The sequence below is a fragment of the Erinaceus europaeus genome, chromosome 7 (assembly GCF_950295315.1).
Source record: "Erinaceus europaeus chromosome 7, mEriEur2.1, whole genome shotgun sequence".
Classification (NCBI taxonomy): Eukaryota; Metazoa; Chordata; class Mammalia; order Eulipotyphla; family Erinaceidae; genus Erinaceus; species Erinaceus europaeus.
In genome coordinates, this window is record NC_080168.1 from 23,019,779 (window position 1) to 23,038,987 (window position 19,209).

The 19,209-nt window shown below is 36.7% G+C and overlaps 1 protein-coding gene across 2 annotated transcripts in view; it reads left to right on the forward strand.

Annotated features, from left to right (window-relative positions):
* The window catches only part of ERBB4 (erb-b2 receptor tyrosine kinase 4), a 1,141,529-nt gene that overhangs the window by 742,272 nt on the left and 380,048 nt on the right, over window positions 1–19,209 (forward strand). For both annotated transcript variants that reach the window (XM_007524518.3, XM_007524517.3), the window contains exon 5: window positions 12,317–12,382. In XM_007524518.3, the coding sequence (XP_007524580.2) occupies window positions 12,317–12,382 (66 nt within the window). The remainder of the gene's footprint in view (window positions 1–12,316; window positions 12,383–19,209) is intronic.

Here is a 19,209-nt window from a genome sequence, read left to right on the forward strand (position 1 = left end):
GTAATTGCTATATAGGTATTCTCTCTCACTCTTCATCTCTATCTCTCTTCTTTGATTTCATTGACTGCTCATATGTATGTTTAGGGATATTACTGGAGACCACCACGAAAGAAGGCTGAACAAGTTAATCAATCCCCTCATGTTTGTCCCTTGTGACTCCGGCAAGTTAATGTTCAGTGTTTATAAATGTTCCTACTAGTTATTGTTTTTTTTATTACAAAAGTCTAGACATCTAAGTCTTCTGGTAAATTGTTCCAATATCTTATTTATGTATTCATAAATGTTCTTGACATTGATTGAAAGTAATTCTATTACACAGTAGGTGGAATTCCTACGTTCTACACTGTGGTATTAATCAGTGATAATTGATGCTTTCTAAATGATTGATTTTAAAGAAATTGTTGGACAGTATCAAATATGAAGGCTGGTAGTTCTCCAAGAAAAATTAATTTCCCTTATAATTTGTGTAATTTCCTATTACTGATTATGCTGCTTTTCAAAAACCACTTGCTTCCACTACTTTTCTCTTTGAAGTTCTGTTGTTTGTTGTAGCCATCTAAAGATTTTGAGGATGTGCTGAGAAGAATGTGGAATATACAAACAGTAGTGTCATAGACAGCATTGGATCAGATCTCTCATTTCAATGAGAAATATAGTTTCTCTATTATATTAAAATGTAATTCATTATGTCTGAGGGCCTCAGTGGTCCTCCATACTTTTCCTCCATACTTTTGCTGCAATGCACCATACCCAGCTAAATGTCACCTTATGTTTCCTATAACTGTCCATGCTTCTTAATTTCCACCTAGGAGTGAGATCATCTGGCATTCCTCTTTTTAAAAGAAGCAAAAAATTCTTTAAAGAAAAGAAGATGTATTCATTTTAAAATTATATTTATTAAATAGCTTTCTAGCCCAACCTTTCAACCTTCTACTCGTAGTTGACATTTTTACCATTTTTCTTCTAGATTTATTTGTTTCTAGCTGCTTGAGAAGAAAAAAAAAACATGAATATTTGCTGAGTAGTCTCACTGCAGTGCTTTAAAATAACTGCATAACTGCATAACATATTAACTGGCCCATCCACTAACTGTTTGAAACTATTTCCAAGTGGTGCTGGGTGAGTTTGTTTGCTCTACTAGCCAGCAGATATGCAGTAGGGAATTGACTGCCCTGTGGACAGGGTGAGGTGTTTCAGATAAAACTTGACATACTTCACACTTCTATTTAAAATTAATCTTGATGACATATATATTACTCTCTACACTTTTACTATACATGTTTGCTGACAACTGCAATGATGCTAGTAGTAAAAAAAATTATGAGATTGACATAACCATTTTTTTTCAATCCAATGATTGTTTTGCATGTATGTATGTACACCTAGAATTTTCCTTCCTAGTTAATGAAAATAATTGATCATTTTTCCCCCTTTTTTTGCCCTTGTTGTTGTAGCCTCATTGTGGTTATTATTATTGCCATTGTTGACGTTCGTGGTTGGATAGGACGGAGAGAAGTGGAGAGAGGAGGGGAAGACAGAGAGGGGGAGAGAAAGATAGACACCTGCAGACCTGCTTCACCACCTGTGAAGTGACTCCCCTGCAGGTGGGGAACCGGGAGCTCGAACCGGGATCCTTAAGCTGGTCCTTGCACTTTGCACCACATGCACTTAACCCACTGCGCCACCACCTGACCCCCAATTGATCATTTTTTTTCCTAAGTGTATAGAGAGATCTATAAAAGTCACAGTTTCCATTCACTGAGTAATTTTCAGATCACAGACAAAATAGAAAAATAGAATGAAACTTGTGAAAACTGTAAGGTCAATTTACAAAACAAGGGCCCAGCATTCTGTAGAGCACAGGAGTTATTATGTGCAAGGACCAGGGTTCAAGCCTTTGTCCCCACCTGCAAGGGAGGGGGAGCTTTACAGGTAGTGAAGCAGTGCTGGAGGTGGCTCACTTTTTCTATCAAGGAAGGAAGGAAGGAAGGAAGGAAAGAAGGAAGGGAGGGAGAAAGAGAGGAAGAGAGGAAGGAAATAAGAACAAGTAAATAATAAGAAAGAAAGTGACAATAGTGACTGCCAAGAGCGTTGGATTAGTTTTATAGACACTGAACCCCAGCTCTAACCTCTGTGGAAAAACAAAAAGAAGAAAAATTACATAACAAAAGTGTAGAATAACTCCATGACCATGAGAACTGTCAGGTAAGAATAAAGGAAATATTAAGATCTTATTAAAAGAGTAATTCCACATTATAGTAATTACATTAAACTTGATTAATTTATCATTTGCTTGAATCATTATGACTTTTTAAAATGTTGAAAGTTTGTAATAATTTAAATTAACAAACAAAACCTGTGTTTTTAGGACTGCTGGAAAAAAATAAAACTTAGTAGGGGTACGACTGCACTGTCATGGATAGAACACTGGAATATAGCCTCCCGCTAGAGTATTACACAGTTTAATTCTGAGAGTTTGATTACCAAGAATCTGATCAGAGCTAGAATTATCTAAAATTTAAAAATTCCTGTGATGTCAGTAGAGTTTCAAATTATATAGCAAGTCATTGTTTCTTATACCCAGTTTGTCATTTTAGAACCAACATCAACAAATTCCTGGATTTTTTTTTTTAATATGGCTTCCTGTACCTCACTCTAGACTATAAAGCCAATATTTTACACAAGCTTCTCAAGTATCAACAGTAATGTTTGGAATAGATAATCAGAGATACACTTCATCTGAAGGTCAACCCACATCATTTCACTATTCAGAACTACTGAGTGACAATGTAGTACCTATGCTAAGTACACCCCCAGTGTATATCAGCCTGCCAATGCCCATGTCCAACAGAGAAGCAATTACAAAAGTCAGAACTCCCACCTTCTGCACTTCCTTATTTGTTTGTTTGTTTGTTTATTTTTGTCCATACTCCCAATGCAGTAGAAATGATAGGGTAATGTAACCGGTGTTTCTGAACTCCAGCTCCATCAGGACCTAGAGAGAAAAGGTGAAAAAAAAAGAACATTCGGAAGTAGTAATATGTATAGGTGCGACTTAGAAAGGAAGAGAAGGGCAAGACCATAGGAAAAAAACAGGGGGGGGGGAATTTATACAAATATAGATAGATAGTTATAGAAATAATGATTAACCCATATCTGCACGATGGGAGAATAACTGTAGCTTCCAATGGAGAGAACTGGGGTACAGAATTCTGGTGGTGGGAATGGTGCAGAATTATACCCTGCTAGTTATAATTTTTAAAGCTTTTTTTAAAAATTAATTATCTTTATTGGATAGAGACAGTCAGAAATCAAGAGGGAAAGGGGAGATAGAAAGGAGGAGAGACAGAAAGACATCCGCAGCACTGCTTTACTTCTCGCAAAGCTTTCCCCCTGCAGGTGGGGACTGGGGACTCGAACCTGGGTCTTTGTGCATTGTAGTGTATGCGCTCAACCAGGTATGCCACCACCTGGCCCCTAATTTTGTAAATTCAGTATTAAGTCACTAAAGCAAAAAAGAGTACACCCCCAACATGATTAGGTGTCAGAATAGTTTGTAAGTTCATTCTTTCTATAAAGTCCTCAACAAATGCAAAGCTACTCATTAACAGTATGAGGAGTTGTTCATTCTTTCATTGTTCACTCAGTCTGGAACTCACTTTGCATCTCTTTCTCTTTTGGACTGGTAGGCAAAGTCAACTGGATGCCCATTCTCTGATGAGCCTTTTTCAAATCCTTCCTTTCCACTTTATGCATAACTGTATTTAACAAATATTATCATAGATGTTTTCTTTTTTTTTTTTTCTGTATATATCTGGTCCTTGAAAAACACTTTATGGAGAAGGCACAGACTACCTCATCTTTTTATTCTCTGAACAAGAGACTGGTTTATTGTCCTTTTAACAGATGTTCCACTTCCCTCTTTTGAATTATGTGGTCATGAAAAAGATATTATTCTCTCACTTCTTTCCCCAATAAAAGTAGTTTTAAGAGGTCAAGACTCCCTATTTTTAAAAGGACTTAGAGCAGAACCCAGGACTGTAACTATACCGCCTTTAGGTAGAGGAAATTTGAAGATAAAATCTTTTATGGTTGCCAGTGACTTCATATTTTGTAACTCTGCAATTGTCCTGGCATATTTCTTGCAGAAAGCAGTACAGAGGTACATATTAAATCCCCTCTCTGCTGTCAGACAGTCACACAAGCAAGTAAAACTCTAGCCTGGATTTATCACTCTTACAAATATCAAAGTGGCTCAAGGATTCTCGTTTCCTATAAAAGAATCCCAAAAGCTTCACTTTTAGTAACATCTACTGGACAAGCATAAAAGATAAGCTTAGTCATGTTTATTAACGTATACAGTGAATAATGCATTGCCAAAGCACAGATGATTGCCTGACAATTAAAAAATTGCTGACGTGCAGTAATAAGGACTTCTTTTAAAGATTAAGGTGACTGTCAAAGTAATATATGTTTGTTTAAATTTTTGTTTTAGTTTATCTTTCACGACCTTGAGTCAGAATGACAAGTGGTAGAAATATTAATTAAAAAGCTATGTTATCACTAAACTGAATGGAAATGCCAGCTTCTTTGTTTTAAAATTTTTGCAAATATTTTCAGTTTTCAAGGAAATATCACAACAGACCATTAAAAAGTGATACAAAGAAAGGAAAAGTTGGACAGGGCTAAATCTCAGTGTCTTAAAGATTTTCTCCCATGTGCATCGTCTAGTATCTGACTAATACCTATTGTTATTGTTCTCACTAAAAAAAAAAAAAAACAAGAAAACAAAGCAAAAACAATCATGGTTTTGGAGAGGTAGCTTATTCCAACCAGTGCACACTTAGTGTATTATTGGCACCATGTATTGTCTATTTTCTTGATGAAGTCAGATCTTCTGAGAATGACGGACAAAAGGAATGTTCTCCATATGGTATTGGCCTATACTTAAAGTCTTTTTCTTTCTAGCAGGAGACAAACCTGGGACCATTCGAACCATATATTTTTCCTTTCCACTGAAATTCTCAGCACTGATTTAATTTTAGATGTCACCTAGATAAATCATCACGTAAGGAATGGATTAGATTTCTGAGCCATCAGACATAACTTTGGGCAAACGCTAGAAGAAGAAGAAGACATAACTTTGGAAAATAATCTTATTCAGTCTGGTTTCATCCAGTTCTTCTTTCCAGAGCTGAGGGATTGAGAAAAATTCAGATTTATTCAATTTTGTGTCCTCAATACAGAGAAAGTAAATTTTAGATATAGTGCAAGTATAGTCAAAACATCCCCCTTGAATATAAATCTGAATTAATTCTAAATGCTGTGAATGTAGCAGCCGTGTCTGTTTTCACCTGATACATAGTTCCGATATATAGTTCTTTATAAAGTTCTGTATATAGTTCTTAATATACAGATATAGAAGGTACTCAAGAATAATTCTGGATAGGATGAAGTTAAAACATAAAGTCTACAAGTTTTCTTTTCTAATTCCAGATGGATAATTTTAAAAGAAACTTTTTTGGCCTCCAGGGTTATCGCTGGGGCTCAGTTACAAATCCACTGCTCCTGGAGGCCATTTTTCCCATTTTGTTGCCCTTGTTGTAGTTGTTATTGTTATTATAGCTGTGGTTGTTGTTGGATAGGGCAGAGAGAAATCAAGAAAGGAGGAGAGAAAGACACCTAACAGATCTGCTTCACCACTTGCGAAGCGACCCCCCTGCCAGTGGGGAGCCAGCGGCTGCAACCAGGTTCCTTAAGCAGGTCTTTGTGCTTTAAGCCATGTGCGCTTAGCCGCTGCACTACCCCCCAGGCCCTCAAAAGAAACTTTTTTTTTTTTAAATTTTTTATTTAAGAAAGGATTAGTGAACAAAAGCATAAGGTAGGAGGGGTACAACTCCACACAATTCCCAACACCCAATCCCCATAACCCACCCCCTCCCATGGTAGCTTTCCCATTCTCTAGCCCTCTGGGAGCATGGACCCAGGGTCGTTGAGGGTTGCAGAAGGTAGAAGGTCTGGCTTCTGTAATTGCTTCCCCGCTGAACATGGGCGTTGACTGGTCGGTCCATACCCCCAGTCTGCCTCTCTCTTTCCCTAGTAGGGTGTGACTCTGGGGGAGCTGAGCTCCAGGACACATTGGTGGGGTCTTCAATCCAGGGAAGCCTAGCCAGCATCCTGGTGGCATCTGGAACCTGGTGATTGAAAAGAGAGTTAACATATGAAGCCAAACAATTTGTTGAGCAATCATGGATCCCAAGCTTGGAATAGTGGAGAGGAAGTGTTAGAGAGGTACTCACTGCAAACTCTAGTGTAGTCCTGCTTTCAGGTATATATTTTGCAGTAGTTTATGGATACGTGTGCACATAAGCTCTCTCTCACAGAAACTGGTGTATATCTAGGTTATGGGACTTTGTTAGAAAGTGAACTACCTGAGATGAAATTATAGTGTACTATTAAAGGAAAGGTCTCACCCGAGTAATGAAGCTGAAGGGTTGTCATTCCACACGTGAAGTCTCTGGATACATTCTGTGGTGAAGCATGTTGAGGTAGCAATCGTTGCTTTGGTTAAGTTGTGATCGGCAGATGCAATGTTATTTGGTTTGGATTGGGAGATGCATACGGGAAATTGGGCCCTATCCAAGGGTTCCAGGACTGGGGGAAGTAGGGGCTCTATAGTGAAGATATGAGGTTCCTGCTGTCTTAGGGTTCAAAAAGACAATCGATAGTTAATATTATCATCACATTATTTGTTAATTGGGTTAACTTTGAAAAGTCCCTTTGTTATGGTTTGCTGGACAGTACCCAGTATCTTGTATACAACTGTGCTATTGGAAGCTTCTAATCTACTTGGTCTAGGCTTTTGAGAGAGTCCGCATATCAAATACATAGCCTATATATTAAAAAGATTCAGTTTGTCTTTTGAGAAACTTTGAGACATACAATTGATTTCCCCCTCTCATATTAATTAAGTAATGATTTATATGTCTACATTTTGCTAGGAGTGTACATAAACACCATTCCCACCACCAAAGGACTGTGACCCATCCCTCCCGCCCACTCCCACCCCCCATTGGCCCAGGAAGCTACATGCCTACCCCTCACCACTGGGTTTTTACTTTGGTGCCCTACTTACAATTTGATCAGGTCCTGCTTTTAGTTTCCCTTTCAGATCTTCTTAGTCAGCTTCTGTTGATGAGTGGGATCATCCCATACTCATCTTTATCTTTCTGACTTAGTTCACTTAACATAATTCCTTCTAGCTCTGTCCAAGATGGGTCAGACAAGGTGGGTTCATTGTTCTTGATACCTGCATAGTATTCCATTGTGTATATATACCACAGCTTTCTCAGCCACTCATCTGGTGTTGGGCACCTGGGTTGCTTCCAGGTTTTAGCTATTATGAATTGTGCTGCTATGAACATAGGAGTACACACCTCTTTTTGGTTGGGTGTTATGGAGTCCTTGGGGTATAACCCCAGGAGAGGAATTATTGGCAGACTAGACCTCTTAGACATTTTCAGACTCCTCCACCCCAAAAAACTAGAATACACCTTCTTTTCAAATCCACACAACACATACTCAAGGATAGACCACATGTTAGGCCACAAAGACAGCATCAATAAATTCAAGAGCATTGAAATCATCCCAAGTATCTTCTCAGACCACAGTGGAGTAAAACTAACTTTTAACAACAAACGGAAAGTTATTAAAAGACATAGAATTTGGAAACTAAACAACATGCTCCTTAAGAACCACTGGGTCAGAGACTCACTCAAACAGGAAATTCAAATGTTCCTGGAAACTAATGAAAACGAAGACACAGCCTATCAAAATATTTGGGACACAGCGAAAGCAGTACTGAGAGGGAAACTTATAGCCATACAATCACATATTAAACACCAAGAAGAAGCCCAAATGAACGACCTTACTACACACCTCAAGGACTTAGAGGAAGAGGAACAAAGGAACCCTAAAGCAACCAGAAGGACAGAAATCACTAAAGTTAGAGCAGAAATAAACAACATCGAAAATAAAAGAACCATACAAAAGATCAATGAAGCCAAATGTTGGTTCTTTGAAAGATTAAACAAAATTGACAAACCCCTAGCCAGACTCACCAAACAAAAAAGAGAGAAGACTCAAATTAATAGAATTGTAAACGATGCAGGAGATATCACAACTGACACCACAGAAATCCAGAGAATTCTGCGAAACTTCTATAAAGAACTATATGCCACCAAGCTAGAGAATCTGGAAGAAATGGAAAAGAAACTTTTTATCCATCCTCTCATCTTGTGACAATTCTGTGCATTTGAATTATAAGGAACAACACTTTTAAAAAGAATGTAAAACATATTAAATGTAATAGACTATGAAACTACCCCACTTACTTATCTACTAGATAAACTAAGATTACAGGCACGAAGATGTGGCAAAGGCAGTTATCCAGAGACAACTATAGTCATTCAGTCAGTTATCTATAGCAAGTAAGACAAAACAGTATTAGCATAGTGTTGAACATTGCAGTATTGAAGAAAAAAAATGCAGATTCTAAAAAGGTCGAAGCACTACAGAAAGATAAAGAAAGACAGGACAAACTGAGAAACCACTGTAGAAGCACATTTAATTCATAGTCCTCCAGTACACTTGGGATAACAGAATTCTAAAATTCAAACCAAGTAAGCGATTCCTCTTGGACTCTAAAAGGGGTTGTGGAAATGAAAGACTGATTAAGAGCCCAGAATAGAAGTTGCCATTGACTTCATTGTGTGGTATTTATAAGTGTTTCTTTTTAAATAAGAAAGAAAATGGAACATGCTAAACAAACTCTCCTAATAACATTTAGACAGCCCATGCTAAATTATGTAGACTGTGCGTGTCTGAGTGCGAAGGTCTGTATGTCTTTGTGTACTCTATCACTTTCTTCAACTAGGTGAGACTTGAGGTGGTTCCTTGCAAAGGATCATGAACAAATCTCCATCCTACTAAATTCCTTTATGTGTTGGTTCTTGGATTAAGTCTTGGTGTGGTTGATTGAAGTAGCAGTAATAAGAAAATAAAGAGTAGGGTGGGAGTATATAGCAATATGGTTGTGCAAAGAGATTCTCATGCCTGAGGCTTCAAAGTCCCAGGTTCAATTCTTTTCACCAACATTAACCAGAGTTGAGTAGTACTCTAGTAAAAATAATAATAATTAAAATTAAAAAAATAAAGATTATGTAACCCAGATAAAAGATGATTGTGGAGAATATTAAAATAGTTAATGTTACATAAACTTTATTGCTTACAATAACAAAAAATGCTTTCACCACAAAGAATAAGACTAAATATTTTATTGTCACCAGATATACTTTAAAAATATATATTAGCTGGCACATCACCCACTGCTCCAGATTTTTCATCTAGCAGAGTACTTAATGGATCAATTTATAGGATTTATAAATGCATACGAAAAAACGTATTAAACTGCTTTCTTTTTTTAATACTTATGTATTCTCTTTTGTTGCCCTTGTTGTTTTATTGTAGTTATTATTGTTGCCGTCGTTGTTGGGTAGGACAGAGAGAAATGGAGAGAGGAGGGGAAGACAGAGAGGGGGAGAGAAAGAAAGACACCTGCAGACCTGCTTCACCGCCTGTGAAGCGACTCCCCTGCAGGTGGGGAGCCGGAGACTTGAACCGGGACCCTTATGCTGGTCCTTGCACTTTGTGCCACCTGCGCTTAACTCGCTGTGCTACCACCCGACTCCCTATAAATTACTTTCTTATAAAAAAGAAGTTTGTGCTCAAAAACGTTTTCCTTTCCTGCAGTTTGTCTCATGGTCCTTTCTAATTTCCGCTGGTATAAATCAATTTAGATTTATTAGCTTTGTTCAAAAGAACTCCAGTAGTTTTTAATAATTATTATCATTATCCCTGATTAAAGTTATATTGTTCAGGCCAGATGGAGTCCTTTTCCTGTCAGCTAGAATGAGTTTGCATTATGTGGTTATAATGTGTTTGGATCTAAATAAACAGATGGCAGAGTGACAGGATATTATATGCTGGTGATGTCAGCAGCAATACTTCACAAACAGAAGTACTTTAAATAAACTCTGTTGTGGCAAACAGTTGGGTAGTTTAAAGAAGGTGACTGGAATTGAGCCTAAATGTTACATTAACTCGGAAATAGTAATGTTTGTTCACTTGTGGGAGTCTAGACTGTTAGGGGAATCTAAAGCTTATTCTAAGAAAATATGTCTGTTGAATCTGCTTCTTAACTGTGCTAGCATCCGGCACAAGTCCATTCAGGCAGTTTCATTAGGAGAAAAAGAAAAAAGCTCCAAGTGGAAGAGTTGGTTAAAAAACTGTAGTGGCCACTTGGTTGAGAACACACATCATTACATTGCATGGTGGGGGTGGGGTTCAATCCCCTGGCCCCCCACCTGCGTTAGGAAAGCTTCACATCTAGCAAAGTTTGACAGAAGTTGTGGGTCTTTCTCACTCCTTCTCTGTATTCCCCTTCCCTCTTTATTTTATTCTGTCTCTATCTATTAAAATAAAAATAAATAATAAACAGTTAAAAGAAAGAAAATGCTAAAGAAATCTGTACAGTAAGGCTGGTGAAATATATAGCTCACTTGCATAGAGTGCTGCTTTGCTATGTGCACAACCCAAAGTTTGAGTCCAGCCCCCACTTCACTGAAGGACATTTTGGTGCTGTGTTCTTTTTCAAGCTGTTATTCTCTCTCGGCCCCTGTTTCACTGTTTCTATTAAAAACAAACAGACAGACATACAGACAAACAAAACCCTGTAGGGTAAGTGGCTTGGGAAGTGATAAAATGACTAGAGCGTTGGACATAAAAACATGACATCCTAACTCCATTCTCTAACATATGCCGTAGTTATGCTCTGATGTGAGACCGATCTCTCTTTCTTTGCCCAACCACCTTATGCTCTCTCTTTTCCTCTTCCTTCTAAATAAATATTTTGTTCTTTCACTTCTTCTTCTAGCGTTTGCCCTTCTTCCGTAGCCAGTTAATGGCTTTGAAAGTGACTGGGATCCATGTGGATTCAGTCGGCTAGGAAGGATCCTCAGTTTCCCCAATGAATGGGTACTGACGGGATGTACCACGGGAAGGTCGATCCAATGCATCCCTGTTCTTTCACTGATAATAGATGAATAAATCATTTAATTCCATTAAACTATGAGCTAAGGAAAAATGAAAACATTGATATAGCCCCATGTCAAGTTTTTACAATATTAGCTATACTAATATACATTTTGTATAAGCGTATGTCTGTTTACAAATATATATATTAGAAAGTTAACAGAGGAGGAGCGATATGTGTATTAGAGAAAGTTTTATTCCTGACTGGCATACTTACTTTCTATTCTAAAAATAAACCCTTTGAAACATGTGTTCCAATAAAGATATAGTATAAATCTATGAAATTTCAGAAGCAAACTTCAAAATAAGTCACCATAAGCTTCTGTGTTGAGTGGCTATGGGAATCATGTGAGACAGATATATTTGTTTTGGTTGAGGCAAATATCTGTAGTAGCTTAGTCTTTAGAGAAAGTTGCCACTGACAAGACAGTGGATGATATATGAAAATAATAGTAGTATTAGTAAACTTTTAAAGAGAATGACAAGTAATTTAAAATAGGCCAGAATAATAACTATCTTTAATACTTCATTTATAGTGAATCTTAGTTATGTATTTAACCTCTTATTCTGACGATTTGTTACATAACATAATCTTATATTCATAGACAATTTTTTTCTACTTCATTCTTTATTTTTTAAATATTTATTTGTTTATGACTGGATAGAGACAGAGATAAATTGAGAGGGGAGGCAGAGATAGAGAGGGAGAGAGACAGAGAAGCACATTCAGTCCTGCTTCATCACTCATGAAGCTTTCCCCCTGCAAGTGAGGGCCAGGGGCTTGAACCCGGGTCTTTGCACACTGTAATGTGAGCATTTAGCCAGGTACATCATCACCTGGCCTCCTTCTACTTAATTCTTAATACCTGTCACTATCAGTAAATCATGACCTTTTGAAATTTTATCAAGTAGATTTATAAAAATAGTGAGAATAGTTAACATAGCTCTTGTAAATATTAACTCCTGACCACAGGGAAATTTCACAAATTTATTTTCTTCCTGTTCTTTGAAATTTTGAGAGGATTGTGACTATCAAGACTATCAGAAGTTTGTATTTTAGCTTCATATACTTGACTTTCAGATTTAGCTATTTAAGTAAATTTTTTATTGGTCATGTTTAAACCATAAGCATAATATGCATTTATATATCTTTTCTGTTTTATAGGTGGTCGTTGCCATAAGTCTTGTACTGGCCGTTGCTGGGGACCCACAGAAAATCATTGCCAGACTTGTAAGTGTTCAAATGTAAGAAAGCATAGACTTGAAATAGTCAAGGATTTTCAGTCATTGCCGCTATTTATACTTCTGATGATCAGAAGTGTGAAAATGAGCTTTTAGCTCATTGTGATAGATTCTATCCAAGGAAACCATCTCATTTTATTGCGTTCAAATCAACCATGGTACATAATTGCGTCTTATATTTCTTTGTGGTTTCTAAGTTAATTAATTCAGTATCATATCTGTGGTAGTACTAACTATGCATTCAGTGTCTGTATATACATCAGAGGAAAAGGGAAATTCGAATGTGTGCTATATGATAATGACTCAAGTGCTGGTTGTGAATGTCTCAGTACTTGTTGGAAAGTGCTACCATCACCTTTCAGTCAGTAGGGAAAGTCAAATAGAAAGAAAAAGACCAGGAGCAAGAAAGGAGGCTCACTCAGTAGAGCATACATATTACCATGATCAAAAACTCAAGTTCAAGCCCTTTGTCCGCATCTACAAGAGGGAAGCTTCGTGAGCTGTGAGTCAGTGTAGCAGGTATCTCTCACTCTTTCTTCCTCTCCTATCTCCCCACCTCCTTCAATTTCTCTCTGTCTCTATCAAAAGAATTAGAACAAAAAATAAATGAAAGAGAGGGAGAGAAAGAAAGGATGGAGAGAGGAAGGAAAAGAAGAATAAAGGAAAGAAGAAAAAGGAAGAAGAAAGAAAAGAAAGGAAGAAAGGAAGGAGGGGGAGGGGAAAGAAGAAAAAGAAGGAAGAAGAAAGGAAGGATGGAAGATAAAAGTGGGGGGGGAGAGTGGTGGATCATTTGGTCAAGTGCACATCTTATAAAGCTCAATGACCTGTGCAAGGATCTGGGTTCAAGCCCTGGCTCCCCACCTGCAGAAGGTCAGCTTCAAAAGGGGTGAAGCATGTCTGCAGGTGTCTTGTCTTTCTCTCTCTACCTCCCCCCTCAGTTCTTAATTACTCACTCTCCTATCCAATAGAAAGGAAAAAATGGCTTCCAGGAGCAGTGGATTCATAGTGCTGGAACCGAGCCCCAGCAATAACCCAGGAGACATTCATCATGCCAGACATTGAGCCCCAGCAAAAGCTCTAGTGACAATGAAAAAAAGATTAAGAGAAACTTAAAAAAAAAAAAAAAGGAATTGGGGGGGAGGATCCAATTTACAAACTGTTCTAACCACAATATAACTTTTATGAAAGTGAATATAAATGAACTATTAATTAACAGTACATCTTGCCTTTGATGTATTTTATTTCATATACTAGTGGTCATCTATTATGTGACTAGTACAATAAGCATTTTTTGATTGTTTTTTTTTTTTTTTTTTTTTTTTTACCAGAGCACTGCTCAGCTCTGCCTTATGGTAGTACAGGGGATTGAACCTAGGATTGTGGAGCCTCAGGCTTGAGAGTCTCTTTGCATAACCATTATGCTATCTACCTCCACCCAAGCTATCTCCATTGTTAAAGCCTTTTAAAACAAAATGCAAAAATGAAAGATAAAAACAAAATATACTGTACATAAAAACAAATAACTAACTTTTCAGCATTCCAAAAAACCTTATGATGCTTAAACAGCACTGGCTTTGCATCAATATATTGAATGACAGTGTCTTTGTAAAGCAGAAACAAAATTTTCTATATATATGGTAATCCAGCTGCAATTACAGCAGCTTAAATATTATATAGAAAATAGCATGGTAGTGATGGAAAAGGAATCCCATTATTATTTTAGCAGTAAAATAAAAGTATTGTCGAAATTTGGATATACAAATGATATAATATTTTCTGCTGTGGGATTGAAATTAGAATATTTATAATTTTTATCAGTTCGAAATATTTGTTAGATTATCTTTCAATAAAGAAAGGAAAGAGGGAGCAGGCAGATAGCATAATGGTTATGCAAACAGACTCTCACACGCTTGAGGCTTCTAAGTCCCAGGTTCAATTCCCCACACCACCATAAACCAGAGCTGAGCAATGCTTTGGTGTTTCTCTCTGTGTGTTTCTCTCTATATATATCTCTCTCAAAAATAAAATAAATAAATTTAAAAAAAGAAAGAAAGGCAAGAGGGGGAGTCAGGCAGTAGTGTAGTGGGTTAAGCGCACTTGGCACAGAGCACAAGGACCTGTCTAACCCAACTCCCCACCTGCAGAGGGGTTGCTTCACAAGCGGTGAAGCAGGTCTGCAGGTGTCTATCTTTCTCTCCCCCTTTCTGTCTTCCCCTCCTCTTTCCATTTCTCTCTGTCCTAACAATGACAACAATAATAACTACAGTGATAAAAGAGAAAAACAAACAAACAAACAAAAAAGGCAAGAAGAGCAGGGCAAGGTCGTGGCACACCTAGTTATGCTCACATAATACTAAGCACAAGGATCTAGGTTTGAGACTCCAGTTGCCGCCTGCAGGGAGGACTCTTCACAAATGGTGAAGCAGGTTTGCAGGTGTCTCTCTTCCTGTCTGTCTATCTATCTATCTATCTATCTATCTATCTATCTATCTATCCATCCATCCATCCCACCCCCCTCTCAATTTCTCTCTGTCCTAGCCAATAAAAAATGGGAAAAATGGCTAACAGGAATAGTAGATTTGCAGTGCCAGCACCAAGCCTTAGCAGTAACCCTGGAGAAAAAAAAGAAAACAAAAATCAAGGCAAGGGCCAGCAGATGGCTCCCCTAATAGAATGCAAACTTTGATGTTCCTGGGACTCTGCATTCAAATCTTTTTTTTTTTTTTTACAGGGGGGAGCTCTGTGAATGGTGGTGTCAAGTGGAGTGTTATCTTTTATCTTTATCTCTACTTCTCTCTTCACTCTCTACTACACTCTTTGTCTCAAATAAATACAGGAATGGAAAAATTGGACCAGAGAGTTGTCTCAGAAATTATGTGCATGCATTTAATTCCCTATATGGTAAAATAAACAAAGACATATAAAAATAATTACTACTGTACCACAAAAAACTACAACACATATAAACTTATGGGGTGAATTATTTCTTAAATTGTTTTCATGAATTTACATGAAATTACTACATTCAGAATCCATAAAATATAAATGTGCATAAGGTAAAAAATACCTCTCCCCATTTGTGTCTCACCTTTGTCTCTTATCTATCAATTGCCAAAGTTGCTACTGGCTACTTTTGTATAATCTCCCAGAAGCAACTTATACATACTCTCTGAAATATGTGTACATTTTAGCCTAATTTGCAAGCTTCAATACACATTGAATTTTTCACTTTATGTTTGTGTATTAATGTATCTCCTCTATTAAAACCCAGAAGCGGTATTTACAGGGTCAAAGATACATGTGCATGTTACGTGACAGTGATCAACAACATGGAGCTCTTGTCCTCTGTAGAGGTTATAACAGTTTACTTGTCCAGTAGCACTATATGGGAATGACTATTTTTGCATTCCTTGAGCAAATAAGTGCACTATCTATCTCTTGATCTTTTGTCAACAGGTTAAATTAAACATAGTGTCTTGGTGTTAACTGAAATTAAGTTATTTAATAGAAGCAATCCTTTATGGTGACAATGTCATGACAAGAATTTTAAGCTGGTTTCTAAAATAAGAGTAGATTACTCTGTGAAATTCATCTATTGCAATATCTGTAGTAAAGTTTTAGTAGCAAGAAAGTTGAATCCAATTTGCTCTTAAGAATGCAGTGATTTGATGTGGCCAAGAATATAAACTCAAACTCTATAAAATAGTTTTTTAAAAATATTTTTACACATTTGTTTTGGACAGAGACAGAAATTTGAGATAGAGAGAGAAAAAGAGAGAGAGTCTGCTTTACTGCTCTTGAAGCATTCCCTATGCAAGTGGGGACCAGAGACTTGAACCTGGATCCTTATACACTGCAGCGTATGTGATCAACAAAGTGCACCACCACTAAGGCCCTCTAAAATATTTTTATCATGTAAGATTCTTATTGTGCTTATTATTAATCTTTTCAGCATAAAGATCTTTAAGGTGAAATTCAAAAAAGGAACTCCTGGAAGTGGCTCAGAGTCACATGACTTACATTCATGGGACCTAGTTTTGCTTCTGGGAACCACAGGAGAGAAGAAAATTCAGCACCACAGATTCCGTGGGTGATTGAACTCTTTTAGTGTCTCTTTGTCTCTGTGTGTATCCTCTCTCTAAAAGTGTAGACTGGAAAGATGGGACCGTGGAGGCTATTCAGCTCTATCAAGTATACCTGAAGCTCTGGGTTCATTCTCCAACACTGTATTAAAAAACAGAGAATTTTCACTCGCTTGCTTCCGTTTTTAACAAAATTTCCTAGCAAGACAGCTCATTTTGACTGTGCTCCTCTGAGGGTGCACTCAGATGTCACTGTTTGTCTTTTGAAGAAGACAATTGAAACCCACCAAAGGTCCCTAGTGTGTATGACAGGGTTTAGATTTGGGATTTCAGTAAACCTACCTAGGCTGTTCCCTGTTGCTTGATTAAATTGGCATAGTGATGATCTGAGTTTTTTTTAATTTTTCCTCTTTTGGTTGAGAAACATGACTTAACCTAATACTGTATTGTCCCTCCACTTCTAGTCCCCAGACCAATTAGCCTTTCTCTTATAAACTTTCAGAGTTTTCCATTATATTACTGACTTTTATAGTACTCACAGGATTTATATGTGTTCTTAATATAGAATGGCAATATATATATATATATATATATATATATATATATATATATATATTGTATTTTTGGGACCAGAAGTTCCATGTAAGACTTTTAATAATAAAATAATTATAATTGATTTTATCTTTGACTTACTTTAATTTTTTGTAGAATACAAAATTTAATGTTCCAAGAGTCAAATGCCTATATGTATACATTTATTTTGTAGAGGTAAATAATGACTCTCAAAATCATGAGAAATTACTGTATTAATGAGAAACAGAAAAAACTAATTTTTCCAATGTATGAAATTAAATTTCCTTTAAGTCCTATAGTGCACGAAATTCTGAAACTTTTATTTTAATGAATTTTATTATGTTAGAAAAGTCATCATAATTTCTATCAGCTTCTCACTATAATTTATACTTATTAATTTTCTGAAAGACAAAGACCAAAATGTAGTTCCAGCATATGCATTATATAAGGTATCGAAAATGGGAGCCTGTAGACCCTTAACTTTTCACTCTGTCCACTCTGCCACCTCCCTGTTGCTAATGCTTCTTCTTATTCTGATCATGAGTTAAGTTTAGTAGACTTACTAAGAATATATGTGTCTTTCTTTAAGGAGTAACTGCTTCTGCATGAGGAGATCCTGCAGCCATTTTTTTTTATTAGTTTTTCTTAATCAGGGAAAAATCTTCTCTCAAATGCATTGATGATGGCTGAACATTTTTGGTTGCCACAACACCGGAAGACTAGGGGAGCATCCACAGGAATTTAATAGGAAGGAGCAGGGATGATGGTAAATATTCTCAGGAGAGTCTAACCTACATCCTTCTAAAGAAGATTTGAATTCTAAGAGAAGTATATATGGACCCAGACTGTGCAACTCTCATTCTTTCCAGAGAATATTCAGAATGTAATTCAGAGGCATTGGTTATACCATGTTGGAAACTTAATTGGAAGAGATAATAACCTAGTTGAGGTTTCCATTCTGAAACATGACTGTCAATGAGAAGCAGAAGTTAGTGAAGTCCACAGCGATACAGGCGATTAATTAAGTCAGTCAAACATGAACTGCAGTAAAATGAAATAAAACAAATGAGTAATAGTTTTTGACAGTCTTTATCTCATCATTCTCTGGCCTCCCTGAGATCTACTTGCACTTCTATGTATAATTACCTGGGCTTTTTGGAGTCCTGGTGCATGATGGTGGAAACAGACCACAGTTGGGTGTGAGAGTATTTTACAGACACCTATCACTGTGAGGTGAGAAATTGTACCCATGAGTCAATAATTGTACTGTAAACTATTAACCCTCCAATAGAATATATGAAAGAGAAAAAAAAAAGAAACAAATGCATGTATCACATTTATTTTCCACCAAGTGAAGGTGAAAGTAGGCTTGGATGAGAAAATCAAGTTATAGCTAATATGTTCAGTCACCAGCTATGATGTCATTTAATTCACCTATGTTTTCAACACCTAAACTAGGCTTACTCAAATAACCTAGACCTGTCTTCTAAGTTGCTGTTCTTAGTTAGCAGGCTTATCAATTTTAAAGTGAACAGACATTTACGTGTATCTGATATATACAGATTAAAAGTTTGAAAAATATTCATGTGCAGGAATATTTATAGTCTATAAAATAGTCCATTTAGAATTTATTTTTGAAAATCCAAACAAAACAGAAGCAAGCAAACTGTAAGACTTATGAGAACTATGGTGGTTACTTTTGGGAGGTGGGGGGACAGGGAAACAGAACTTTGGTAATGGGTGTGGTGTGTGCAACTATACATTGTAATCTTAGATTGCAAGAAACTAGTAATAACAGAATCTGTATTTAAACTTTATTTTTATAATAGCCCCATGAGTTTAAAGGGTGATTGTAACTTACCTCATTTCACAATCGGGGAAATTTTAGCTGAGGAAATTATAGAAGGAGTTGTTAAATTTACATATCTAATAACTGATCTGTTAATCTCAGAGTACTGAACGTAAATATAGTACTGTTTCCTGAATATCATAGTATATAACACAGTTTAGTGGGTGAGAACCGTTTATTTGACATCAATTAGATGGTACAAACTGCAGTTGTTTCCACTTCCTATACTGAGAAAATGACTTGATCTTTCTAGTCTAATTTGCCATAACTAAAGCACAGATTTTTTTTTCCATTTTATTGGATAGAACAGAG